Source organism: Equus caballus, chromosome 11, assembly GCF_041296265.1.
Source record: "Equus caballus isolate H_3958 breed thoroughbred chromosome 11, TB-T2T, whole genome shotgun sequence".
NCBI lineage: Eukaryota > Metazoa > Chordata > Mammalia > Perissodactyla > Equidae > Equus > Equus caballus.
The window spans coordinates 14,898,692-14,912,626 of record NC_091694.1 but is presented as its reverse complement, the minus strand read 5'-3'; the positions used below and the strand labels follow the sequence as shown (position 1 = coordinate 14,912,626).

At 36.6% G+C, this 13,935-nt stretch overlaps 1 protein-coding gene across 2 annotated transcripts in view; it reads right to left on the bottom strand.

The window, feature by feature from the left end:
- The window catches only part of SMURF2 (SMAD specific E3 ubiquitin protein ligase 2), a 115,555-nt gene that overhangs the window by 84,333 nt on the left and 17,287 nt on the right, over window positions 1–13,935 (bottom strand). Inside the window, exon 1 of one of the 2 annotated variants that reach the window (XM_070227043.1) lies at window positions 6,725–6,773. The exons of the other annotated variant lie outside the window; for it this stretch is intronic. Coding sequence (XP_070083144.1) covers window positions 6,725–6,770 — 46 coding nt within the window. The 5' untranslated portion in view covers window positions 6,771–6,773. Of the gene's footprint in view, window positions 1–6,724; window positions 6,774–13,935 lie in introns of those variants that run through there. 2 annotated transcript variants of the gene reach the window in all.

The window sequence follows — 13,935 nt, the reverse complement described above, 5'->3', positions numbered from 1 at the left end:
GCACCTGAGCTAACATCTGTTGCCAATCTTCTTTTTTTTCTTCTTCTTCTTCTCCCCAAAGCCCCCCAGTACATAGTTGTCTATTTATATTCTAGTTGTAGGTCTTTCTGGCTCTGCTATGTGGGACGCCACTACAGCATGGCCTGACGAGCAGTGCTAAGTCCGAGCCCAGGATCCAAACCAGTGAAACCCTGGGCCACCACTCAGCCACAGGGCAGGCCCCAGAGGAGACAAAAGTTCTACATGTATACGCTTAGAATCTCTGTAAGTAGCATAACTATATGCTTATTAAAACATCAGAAAAGAGAGCCGTTAGTCCAAAGTGATACAAGATTTCACTTTCCTTTTCCTGTTTCTTCACAGAAAATAGACAGGTTTTCTAGGCATTCATTTCTTAGAAAAATGTATCAATTCTAAATGAAAACAACTCTGTGAAGAAGTGTGAAATCAACTCTAAAAAAAGTTGAGTCATTTCAATATCATCTGACATAATCCAAATATTTAAATTACTGTCCTTATAATTTAAAATGAGGAATAAAAGGAGGCTTGTATGTAACTATACTTAGACGGATGATTTTTAAGTATCCATGTTATAGTAACAGCAAGAAAATGAAATAAAACTATGATCAGTTAAGATTTATACAACTTGGGGCCAGCCCAGTCGCGCAGTGGTTAAGTTCATATGTTCTACTTTGGCAGCCCGGGCTTCACGGGTTCAGATCCCAGGTGCAGAGCTATGCATCACCTGTCAAGCCATGCTGTGGCAGGGGTCCCACATATAAAGTAGAGGAAGAGGGGCACAGATGTTAGCTCAGGGCCAGTCTTCCTTAGCAAAAAGAGGAGGATTGGTGGCGGATGTTAGCTCAGGGCTAATCTCAAAAAAAAAAAACAAGATTTCTACAACTTTTCTTAAAAAGTGAAAACCTAGCATAATAATTATAATAATGCCAATTCTATAATGACAGATTTGATCTTCATGCAATATTAAATTTGAATCTCATCACAACAATTAACCACTAATAACTTCTGTATGGCAAAAGTTACCACAAAGCTAAAAGAGAAACGACAGAAACAAAATATGGAGTCTAACAAAGGATTAATATCCAGAATACATAAAGAGCTTCTACAAACCAATTAGAAAAAATTCAGACAGAATAGAAAAATGGTTAAAACAATATGAACATGGAATTCACAGAAATAGAAATGGCAAATAAAAATATGAAAATATTATTACCACACTAAGAATCAAAGAAATTAAACTTAAAACAAATATCAAGGTAACATTTTTAACCCACCAAATTGGCAAAAATTGAAAAGATCTGTTAAAACTCAGTATTTTCAGCACAAAGGGTGAAGTGGTGCACCTACAACATGACTGACAAACAATAATGTACAACTGAAATTTCACAAGGTTGTAAACTATCATAATAAAAAGTAAAAAAAAAAAAAAAACAGCATTTTCAGGGTCACAAGAAAAAAAAGAATTTTTTAAATATGCATGGCCACGAATGTAAATTAATACATCCTTTTTGGAGGGCAATTTTGCAGGATGTGACAATATTCAAAACACAATTACCCTACTCAGCAATTCTAGGACTATATTCTGTAGATACACTAAAACATGAAACAAAAGACACACATGCAAAAACGTTCACTGGGTCACTATTGCTAAAAAGAGACAACGTAAATACTCAGCAATGGAAGACAAGAGTCCTCTATTTTTTTATTTTTTTTTTTGGCTGAGGAAGATTGACCCTAAACTAACATCTGCTGCCAATCTTCCTCTTTTTTTTCTTTTTAATGTAAGTTGCCGCCACATGGCCACTAACAGATGAGTAGTGTAGGTCTGAGCCCAGGATCTGAACCCAGGCTGCTGAAGTGGAGTGCACTGAACTTAACCACTAGGCAAATGGGGCTGGCCCTAAGAGTCTTCTATTTTTAATTACTACATAGTATTTTATACTATCCTTACTACGGTTAAAAAAGAATAACTTTAAGACAAATTGAAAAAAGCTAGTCATAGAACACTTGGTACAATATGATTCCATTTCCATGTTTTATTAAGAAAACAAACACTGTGTGAGTGTGTATAAGTCAAACACACAGAGCAAACCCAGAAAACTTATACACTGAACTATGAACAGGGGTTATTTCTGGGCAAGAAAGTAGGATGAGGTACGAGAAGGAACCTACACTTTTTACTCTATATACCTCTACACCATTTGAAATTTTTACAGTAAGCATGTAGACTTAAAATACTTGGGTAACTAAAACGATGAAAATTAAAACATTTAATATTTATTTTTCTAGATTTTTAAAATAAATTTCAAAAATCCAAATTATAGGGAACATATTTGCAATTTTTAAAAACAATAAGAGAGCAAAGAGTTCCTTATTTTTAATCTAAATTATTATATTTAAGTACCAGATTTTCTCCTTTTGTTCTTTGCCTAGTACTTAAAGCCTCTGAATTGAACAGAAACTGCCAAATTCCACTTCAAAAGCAGACCCTATTACCAGTTTTATTTTTTATTAACATTTACCTGTTATAAAACCAGGCAGGCATGCAATCTAAGAAAATTTTTGTCACAAGTCCTTATGTATTTATTTATTTTATGTATTTATGTTGAAATACTCAAAAATGATTAGCCTCATAACACAACATGGAAGGTACTGATTTTTCTGTGGTTTTAAAAAAATGAGAATTACTGGGCAAAAACAAAGACACAAGAATACACAATATTATTCAATTCAATTGCCATTAGTATATAATTCTCAAATATACATATATAAATCCACTCAAAAAAAGGACACATTATAACAAACTATCAACACAAAGAAAACACGAGTTGCCATAAAACCAACTATCCCACCAAATTCAAATTTCAAACATAGAAAAAGACACTCATCACAGAACAATTTCTATAAAATACAACTATTTCACGTAGATAAGCTTTTGATTATTTGAACAAAGGAAAATTAAAATGATAGAAAACAGCATTGTATTGTGTTTATATAAAAAAAAAGCTACTTGAACCTCTGTTTCCTTCAAATATAACCTAATCTAAAGCTACAGAAATTCTGTATTTGTGTTTACTTCTTTTTCATACAAATATGTGTGTTTTTAGAGTCCTGAGAAACATATTTTTTAACTTTGTCAGTTATTTAAAAAGTCCAAGTCCAATAATCAGTTGTCAAATATTTCACGCCAGACAGGGGCATCTCTGCACTATTTTTAAAAATGAAAAATATTATGCATACATTATGGAAGGATTCAGGGAGTATACATTAGACATGTTTTTTGCACTTAAGAATTTTATAGTCTAGTTGGGAAGCCAAGACTAAGAAACATAAAACTACCACCATCAAATTAGTGCTAAACAATTAGTGCTCAACTGAACTACCAAAACAGTTATAGTCAGCACAAAAGGTAGTCCAAAACAGGAAAGCTCAATTAACAAAACAAATATCTATCAAGCACACAAGTATATGAAGCCACTTTGTGTGGAAAATAAACACCATAACTAAGTTACACCATCTAGCAAGGCAGTTAAGACAGACAAGCGCAGCAGAAAGCATTAAGTGACAACTACCTTAAGTACAAGCAGAGTTCTGAGATTTCAGAGCAAAGAACTCAAACTAGCTCCTAAATCATCTGAAGAAGCTGTACAAGGGAGGAATAATTTTAACTAAACTCTAAGAATGAGTATGATTTTTAACAGAGGAGACAAGAAAGGATAACCCAGAAGGAAAAAGGAGACAGAGACAAAATTAAAAAATGGAAAGGGCAAGATACTGAGAGGGTGAAAAGAAACATTCCAAGTTCTTTAGAACCTATGTTAAATAAAGGGAAAAGACAGGCTAAAAAGGTAAACTGGGTTAATTTTTGGATCAGCTTCAATGACAGGCTGAGTCTGGATCTTATCCTGTCAACAATAGGGAGGCATTATAGGTTTCTACGCAGATGTGATCAAAGTGAAGCTGTCGGTAAGATTAATCTGAGAGCCATGTCCAGAACCCGCTACAGGACAAAGGAATCAAAAGCAGAGAAACAATTTGTTAACTACAGCAACAATCTCAGTCTGATGTAATAAGGACTGAATTGTGGTAGAGGAATGAGTAAGGATGGAAAAGGAAGGGATGGGTCAAGAGAGATTTCAAAGGAGAAAAAGTAGGGCTTGACAATCAGGGTTGCGAGGAATGGGGAATTAATTATAAATCTACAATTCCTCCCTTGTTTGGAAATGTTTATTAAATCCTGATTACCTACTGGATAAAATCCGTAGTCCTCAGCCTACCACTGAAGTCACTGCAGAATCTGACCTCAGGTGTTCCTTTTCTTCCCCTCTCTACCCTACTCCACCCACATAACTTGGCATTTGATATCTTTTCCTGTTGCTCATGCTTCTCTCTCCACCTGGAGATTAGAACAGCTTGAGTCTAGGAGGTGGGCTTGGACTGAGAGTGGGACAGAAGAGGTTCCCAAAAGGAAAAACAGGGTAAGCTACCAGGAGACAGGGGCAAAACCACAAGCAACCCCGGCTTCAGTAGTTGGCAATTTACAAAATAGGTGAAACTGGTAAGTGATCACATCTGGGGGAGCCAATTAAGAAACTAGGGGAACAGATGGAAATTAATCTTTTCACTGCATAAGCTTTTGTACAAGCTGAATTTGCCATGCAAATACAGTTAGCTCATTCAGTTTTTTAGAACTTTTCAAAATCATGCACAAAGGATACAAAAACTGGGTAACAATTTATTTCTTCAAGCCACCTCAGATTAATCACAATATCAGAACAAGTCCCAAGTCTTGTTCTTCAGTTCAAGTCAAATAACACTACCCCAAAGCAAATCTGATCTTTTTCCCCCTTACTGTGTAGCAAAGTCAACTTCTAAACAGAGAAAAAAGGCAAAGTCCTTGACTGCGTATCAACATAAATCTATTTTTAAACTTAGAAAAAGACAGTAATTTCTCTATTTTAACAAAAGAAACTGTTTCAATATAATTTCAAAATATAAGATAATCCCTGGGTAATGACTTATTTTTCCAGTACTTTACAGTAATTTTCAGAATTTCCAAAATGTATCTGTATTATTTTATAATTTTTCTTAAACAATGTTACAGAACTGACAATTTCAACCTTTAAAATACATCCTAATGGACTTAAACTTAGGTTTTATTATTTAATAAATAAGCTGTGAATTCTCCTTACATGTTCGATACAAATTACCCTAAATAAATCCCTGCCCCCAAGTAGGTTTTGGCCTAGTGAGAGACGGGATACAGCACCACGCTCAGGAGTCGCTCAAGGGACGCATCACAGAAAAGTACACTAGTCCTTAAGTTTTATCTCCAAAATTAACTAAAAGCTTAGGAATATGTAACGTGTCTTCAATCCAATTTCCTACATTACTTAGGGCTTCAATACTAAAATGCATTCAAACTACAAGATCCTGAAATGGCCACTAAGATATTACTAACTAGGGAAGAAAAGCAGATTTACATTTTAGAAAAAATTTCAACACAGAAGATAAAACCACCCAAGATGTCCCGAAATACTCAATCTTCAGCAATTTCAAACAATATATATTTATAAAATGTGTGTGAGACGTAGATTTTAACCCTTTAAGAATCTTTTTAGAATTCTTATTTTTCACAACTGTTTTCTTCATAAACAGAAAAAAATGTAAAAATTCTATTCTCAGGGCCGGCCCCGTGGCTGAGTGGTTGAGTTCGTGTGCCCCGCTTTGGCAGCCCAGCGTTTCGCCGATTCGGATCCTGGGCACCCACACGGCACTGCTCATCAGGCCATGCTGAGGCGGCGTCCCACATGGCACAACTAGACGGATCCACAACTAAAATATACAACTATGTACGGGGCGGGGGAGGTTTGGGGAGAAGAAGGAAAAATTTTTTAAAAATTTTATTCTCCATAATGCTAAGGACTATTTGAAATGTCTATTTTAGGTTAGTCACATTTTTTAACTTTAAAGTATTTTAACATGGTATATCACTCAAGAGAAACTCCTATCAGTTCTTAGATTCATCTTAATCATTATACACATTGTTTGAGAAATTTAAAAGCGATCATGTAACAAAAACTACACTAATTCGAGATTCTGAAAACAGCGTGATACAACAGGGGAATGCACACCAAAACAGGAGTTAGGAGACCACTGTTGAGTAAGTCACTTAAACTCTCTGAGCTTTTTTTCTGTGATATGAAATTGGACCCTATGCCAGGGGGAAAAAAAGTGTCTAGATTCACAGTAGCCACCCGAAGCCAATCCACAGACATTTTAAAGGTCTATATATGCCAGGTTAAAATAATTACTTTGTTCTCAGCCGGCTCTAAAACTTGAGTGTTTCTATTAACAAGGTATTAGCAATAAAGCCATAAGGTAATTAACAAAGCCAAGAAAAAGAATAAAGTTCTGACAGTATAAGTGATCAACTTCATTAATAAAAGACTTTCAAACTCAAAACTTTTAAAACATACCATTTCTCTCACCTACAAAATTGTCAAACACTCAAAAAATTGATAATGCTCATGGCTGGCTTTTTTTCCCCAAAAAGTCTGGCTTTCTGTCATTTATAAGCAAGAGTCCCAATACAGACCCTCTCCCAATAAAAAATATACAAGACATTGCATAGAATTTCAGTCTCCTACCCTGGACTTTAGGCAGTCCCAGGACTTCCTTTTGTGTGCAAGCATACACTCACCCATGCATTCCTCTTTCATAGTATGCTCCCTCATTTTGGTAGGCATATCCTTCAATAGCTTCCTAAGGGATAAGTGGAAATAACTGTTTGAGATTTGGCATGCCCCAAAACGCCTCTATTCTGCCTTCATTTTTAAGCAAATGGTTGGATTCTAGGCTAGACGTCATCTTCCCTCAGAATTCCACAGGCATTGCTCAACTGTCTTCTCGGTTCTGATACTGCTCTTGAGAAGCTGGTGCCATTTCTAATTCTTCATGTGAAAGTGAAAGTTTAAGGACTCAGTTGCGAGACCCTCCCTTCTTCACCTGGCAACTGATAACCTTCACTGTAGGGTGTCTAGCAGGGTGACCTAGCTGTTTCACTGAGAGACTCTAAATAGGACCTGATGAGGGTATGTTCTGAGAAGTGAGTCATTAGGCAATTTCCTCATTTGCAAACATCACAAAGTGTACTTACACAAACCTAGATGGTATAGCCTAGGCTATATGGTACTAATCTTTTGGGACTACCGTCGTGTATGCTGTCCATCAGTGACCAAAACGTCATTAGGCAGTGCACAATTGTTTTTTTTTTTTTTTTAAAGATTTTATTTTTTCCCTCTATTCTCCCCAAAGTCTCCCAGTACATAGTTGTATATTCTTCCTTGTGGGTCCTTCTAGTTGTGGCATGTGGGACACTGCCTCAGCGTGGCTTGACGAGCAGTGCCATGTCCGCGCCCAGGATTCGAACCAACGAATCACTGGGCCGCCTGCAGCGGAGCGCGCGAACTTAACCACTCGGCCACGGGGCCAGCCCCGAGCAATTGTTTTTATAAGTATTTTATCTGAAGCTATCCAAATTTTTCCAGAAAAGACTTCTTCATAAAGGATAAAAGACATAACCGGCTGCTAGTGTTCTTGGAGCTGAGCAGTGTAAGGAAACTGGTGGGAGTTTCACCAATTAAGATGTTGCCAGTCCCGTTATTTTCAGGTGAGCACTTCTCCCCCACCTTCCACAGTGCCAGCTATCCCTGGGTCTGTTCAGTTAACTTTCTCCACAAATAAGTCTAACTTTTGTCGAGGCTTGAGGAAGAACAGTCACCTGGCTGCCTGGGATGAGGTACACACAGAACCTTTTACTGACTTTAAACTATTTCCCGTTTTCAGCTTCACATCTCACCTGCACCCTCACGGAGATCTGGTGCCTCGAATTCCTGCGTCTTTTCTAGAGATCTGTGATAGGAAGCAGCTGGAATGCTGCAAGGATTTGGTGTCCCCCTCTGCAGATACTTTATAGTCTACTTTCTCAGCTCAATTATCTACTCCAACCACCTTCCTGCAACTTTTTGATATCACTTATTTGCTGTCTCCTTTTCTGCTCTTCTTGCTCTTGTAGGTATATGCCATTTTTATCCGTTTACTCTCATCAAATGGAGTTTGGGGAGGGAATAGAAATAAATGTCTGTTTAATCCCCCATGCTTAAAAAGACAACATAGTTCTTGAGTGATTTTTATTTGAAGCTAACATATATCCTGGGCATCCAGGTTTTGTGGAGCCTAGAGTTTATACAGTTTGGGGGCTCCACTTCAAGAATAAGAATACAAAATTAGGTATGAAAGCAAATATTCAATTTAGAATGAGAAAATAAATCAAATTTTAACTAGCTGACAAATATCACAAACATCATAAAAACCAGAAAACAATATTTTTGTTAATTGACACCAACCTATAATACTTTTTCTAGTTTCTTGGCTGCATACTCTTTGATTACCTCTTCCCACATGATAGGTTTTATCTGCAACATGTTTTATTGAGGTAAACGTCACATAACATGAAACTCACCTTTTTTTCTTTCTTTTTTTTTTTGAGGAAGATTAGCCCTGAGGTAACATCTGCCGACAATCCTTCTCTTCTTTTTTTTGCTGAGGTAGATTGGCCCTGAGCTAACATCCGTGCCCATCTTCCTCTACTTAAAATGTGGGACGCCTGCCACAGCATGCCTTGACAAGTGGTGCGTAGGTCCGCACCCAGGATGTGAACCGGCGAACCCCAGGCCGCCAAAGCAGAACATGCAAACTTAACCACTATACCACTGGGCAGGCCCCGAAATGCACCATTTTAAACTGTGCAATTAAATGGTTTTTAGTATATTCCCAATGCTGTACAACCATCACCACTATCTAATTCCAGAACATTTCCATCACCCCAAAAAGAAAACCCTATACCTATTAGCAGTCACTCCCAATCCTCCTCTCCCACTGTCCCCTAGAAACCATTAATCTAACTTTATGTCTCCATAAGAGATTTGCCAACTGGGATGGTACAACATGTGACCCTTTCTGTCTGGCTTCTTTCATTCAGCATAATGTTTTTGGGGTTTATCCATGTTGTAGCATGTATTAGTACTTCATTCCCTTTTATGGCTGAATAACATTTCATTGTATAGATATACCACATTTTGTTTTATCTATTCATCAGTTAGTTAACGGACATGTGGATTGTTTTCACCCAACTATTTTGGCTATTATGAATAATGCTGATATGAACATTTGTGTACACATTTTTATGTGGACATATGTTTTCAATTCTCTGAGTTACATACCTAGGAATGGAATTGCTGAGTCATATGGTAAGTCTATGTTTAACTTTTTGAGGAATTGCCAAACTTTTTACCACAGTGGCAGAACCATTTTACATTCCCACCAACAATGTATGAGAATCCTTGACGAAACTTGTCATTTTCCCATTTTTTATCATAACCCTTCTAGTTGGTGTCAAGTGGTATCTCGTGGTTTTGATTTGCATTTCCCTAATGACTCATGCATGATATTGAGCATCTTTTCACGTGCTTATTGGCCACTGGTAAATCTTCTCTGGAGAAATGTCTATTCAAATCCTTTCTCCATTTTCTAATTAGGCTGTTTGTCCTTTTGTTGTTAAGTTGTAAGAGGTCTTTATATATTCTGGATACTAGCTCCTTATCAGTTATATGATTTACAAATATTTTCTCCCACTCTACGAAGTGTATTTTTACTTTCTTGATAGTGTCCTTGTGGCACAAGTTTTTAATTTTGATAAAGCCCACTTTATTTTTTCCTTTCCTATTTCTGCTTGTGCTTTTGGTGTCATATTTAAGAAATCATTGCCTATCCAAGGTCTTGTGTCTCCATCTAAGAGTTTTTATGGTTTTAGCTGTCACATTTAGGTCTTTAATCCATTTTAAGTTAACTTTTGTATATAGTGTGAGGTTGCAGTCCAACTTCATTCTTTTGCATGTGGATATCCAGTTGTTTCAACACCATTTGTTGAAAAGACTAACCCTTCCCATTGAATTGTCCTGGCATCCTTGTCGAAAATCAACTGACTACAGACGTATTAGCCTATTTCTGGACTCTCGATTCTATTCCATTGATCTAAATGTCAACCCTTATGCCAGTATCACACTTTCTCACAAGTTATATAATGTCATTTTCGATAGAGATAACAGAAAAACAATTCAGTCCTATCTCTAGCATAGTTGAACAAATTTTTGTTGTTGTTGATGGCTTAGAAAAGTTTCTTTTAGCACAGGGCCATTATTAGTATGTTATGTAAACTTTTAGGATAGTGGTCAAACTTGAGAAAACTCTTAAGTCTCTTTCATACGAAGCTTTAAGATATGGAAGAATTTTCCACAGACTGGCTTCTGGAATCAAACTTTGCTTTTCCTCCACTAACCACATACTTTAGGTGCCAGATGCCATGGGACACACTCATATCACTATACCATCTCTAGGTCTGCATGTTTATGTTATAATGCCAGGTGAGTTAACACAATGTGTAATATTCCTAGAAACTATCCCCATACTGGGATAGCTAGCAATACCTTGACTATACATGAAGAGACTGTGAATCACATAAACATAAGCTACCAAAACCCAACTAAATGTATCCCTGAGTCAGTTTCCCCACTGCTAGATGCCCCAAATGCCTACAGCCATTCCAATACCACCAACAAAAGGAGAAGTATGATAGACAGGAAGTAAGTGTAAAAAGAAACAGCAATCTTAACTGATTGTGGTTAAGATATCTTACATTTGCAAATTCTTCATAACTATGTGACAGTATACAGGAAATTTTCTGTTTCTTGATCGGGTGCTGGTTATAGAAGTGTGTTAAGTTTATGAAAAGTCTTAAGTTGCACACTTAAAATCTTTGCACTTTTTATGTGTATATAATACATACCAAAAAAACATTTTTTAAAAGTGACCATGTGAACTGATTACTAGTGTCCCTCCTGGGCCCTCAGATAGGATCCTGAAAGTTAAGCTTCATTAATTTCCAGAGTTTCATCAGCTTCATGAATTTCACAGTAAACTCAACTCTATAGTCACGCACCACTTAACAACGGAGATATGTTCTGAGAAATGTGTCATTAGGTGACTTCACTGCTGTACAAATATCACAGAGTGCACTTACACAAACCTAGATGGTGTAGCCAACTATACACCTAGGCTATATGGTACTAATTTTATGGGACCACCAGCACATATGCGGTCCATCACTGACCGAAATGTTGTTACACGGCACATGACTGTATAGCAAATTGGATACCACAAGATGTGGTTTCTAGTACCACCTTGGAGTCTTGGGTCTTGCCAAGTAGCCATGGGACTTAGAGAAGACACATATGACCTCCCTGAGCAGTTACTCACCTAAAATAGTGAAGAAGTTAGACTATAAACTCCAAGATATCTTTCTAATAGTTATTCTTTCAAGAAATATTTACAGAGTACCTCCTAAATGTTTAGCATTACACTAGTGAATGAAACACACACAGTCCTTGCACTGCAGGAGCTCCCAATTTAGTAGGGATAAAAGACAATGAGTAACATTAGATAAAAACTAAGGAAAAAGAAAATGAGCAACATTAGGTTGGAAAAGGAAATCTGAATAAAGTATGGATTTTAGTTAATAATAATAATGTATCAGTATTGGTTCATTAATTATGACAAATGTACCATACTAACAAAAGATGAGTTAATAACAGAGGAAACTGGGTGTGGAATATATAGGAATTCTCTGTAATCTTTGCAATTTTTCTGTAAATCTAAAACTAATCTAAAATTAAGTTTACTTTAAAAAAGACAAACGGGTAAAGAAATGAATATGAAAATGAATTATAATAAGTCCTCTTAAGTTCACAGGATACTGTAATAGAGACTAATGAGGGTGGAAGCTACTTTAGACACAGTATTTAGGAACTATTTGAAACAACAGTTAAACTGACGTGGAAAACAATATGCAACAAGAGAAAGAAGACCCCTGCAAAAAGAAGAATACAACATAAAGGCCCCAAGGCGGGAGAGAGATCGGCCTTTTCAAGAAATTAAAACAAAATCAATGTGACTAAAGCATAATGAGCAAAGGAAAGACCAGTCAACACCAGATTATACAGGATCTTGTCCAAATATGTCTATTTCATACAAAGTATAATGGGAAGCCACTGGAGGGTTTGAAGCAGAGAAGTAAAATTATCCAATTTACCTTTTTTAATTTATGAAGCTGCTCTGTGAAGAATGAATTATAGAAGGGTTAAGAAAAAACAATACAGACCCAATGGGAGAGCACTAAAATGCTTTGATTCTTAACCCTGAATTATATGTTTTCAATATAAAAATAATTCCAGAGAATTAAATAAATTCATGTATTTGCATGAGTTATTTTATTCAAATAGTATGTGCCTTCTTTCTTTTTATCAGTCTGCTTCTGTCTCCACTGAGTATCTTTTTTATCCTTTACCAAAATAATTTATGGATTTTTATACTTTAATAACAAACTATCATAACTCTTCCGGAAGCTGTTGAAAATGTTTATGCCGTGTATTAAGTGCTCTGAAATAAAATCCCTGGATACTTCAAAGGCAGAACATAAAATAACTAAATTACAAAAGCTGGAAAATGGTTTCTATTAGATTAGGACACCAAAGAGTATGCAGTCCAATCCAAAAAACAAAATGTAGCAGCAGCAGCTACTGCCACTGCCACCCATGACAGTTTTTTAAATGGCTACAAATTCTGACACTTTTCCCATCATGAGATGGGATCTATGTTCTTTCCCCTTGAATCTACAAGAGCTGGTAACTAACTTGCTTGTAACCAATAAAACGCGGTTAGGACTTCCTAGGCTAAGTCAGAAAAGACAACGCAGTTTTCTCCTTGTTCCGGAGACAGTTCCTGCTGGCGCCCTGAGCCAGTCCTATCAGCAGTGTAACTGCCCAGAGTTGCCATAAACTAGCTAATGCAGAGACCACATGGAGAGGCTCTCAGATGACCTGAAGAGAGACAAATGTCCAGCCAACCGCCAGCTATTCCAGCCCCAGCCACCATCTGAACAAAACAGATGACAAACTCTGAGCCAAAACCACCCAGCTCCTAAACCCACATTAACCATGAGAGATGATAAAATTATTGTCTGTGCTTTAGGGCTCTAAGTTCTGGAGCAATTTTTTAGGCAGGAATTCTAACAACCCTTTATAGCAAATATATGATAATTAGTTCAACTAATCGGGGGGAGGGGAAGAATTTGTTTGGCCAGCAGTAAGGGTAGATTTTCCAGATACAGACCAACTTTCATATATTTAAGAGATTTGAAAAAGCTATGTAATAACCAAGTAAGGCACATTCTTCCTGAAGTCAACATAATTGGTCTTACAGCCTCTACAGATTCTTTCTCGGCATCATGATTCTCCTACAGCAAAAGAAAGTACATAAATATACTTACCAGGCCACTAAGCAGCCAACTCAGAGTCTTGCATTATAACCGTTCTAAATAAAGTAGCTCTCTACTATGGCCTAAATTAATCCCTGGCCTCTCTTCAACCAAAATGAATGAGCCAATTATTGCAAAAGCATCAAAACTGCCAAACAAAGCAAAAATTATTAGATTTACTCTCTTTTGAAATAAAAATCATCACACATTACCACTAAGTAGGACAGACCTTTTAAATTATGTATCTCATCCATCTCTTTTTTAAACTTCTATTCATTTAAATAATAACGAATATCTAATGAGCACTGTGGGTATGCAAATATGAAGAAGAGTTCAGAGCTACAAAAGAGTTCACAGTGCTATGGGGAAAACGTCAATACAACCAATGAATTTTAAGTCAATATGATAAATGATACAATGAAGTATGCTAAAGCACTGTAGGAACATAAATAAGGTGTGCTGGATGTTTAAATATTTGCTCC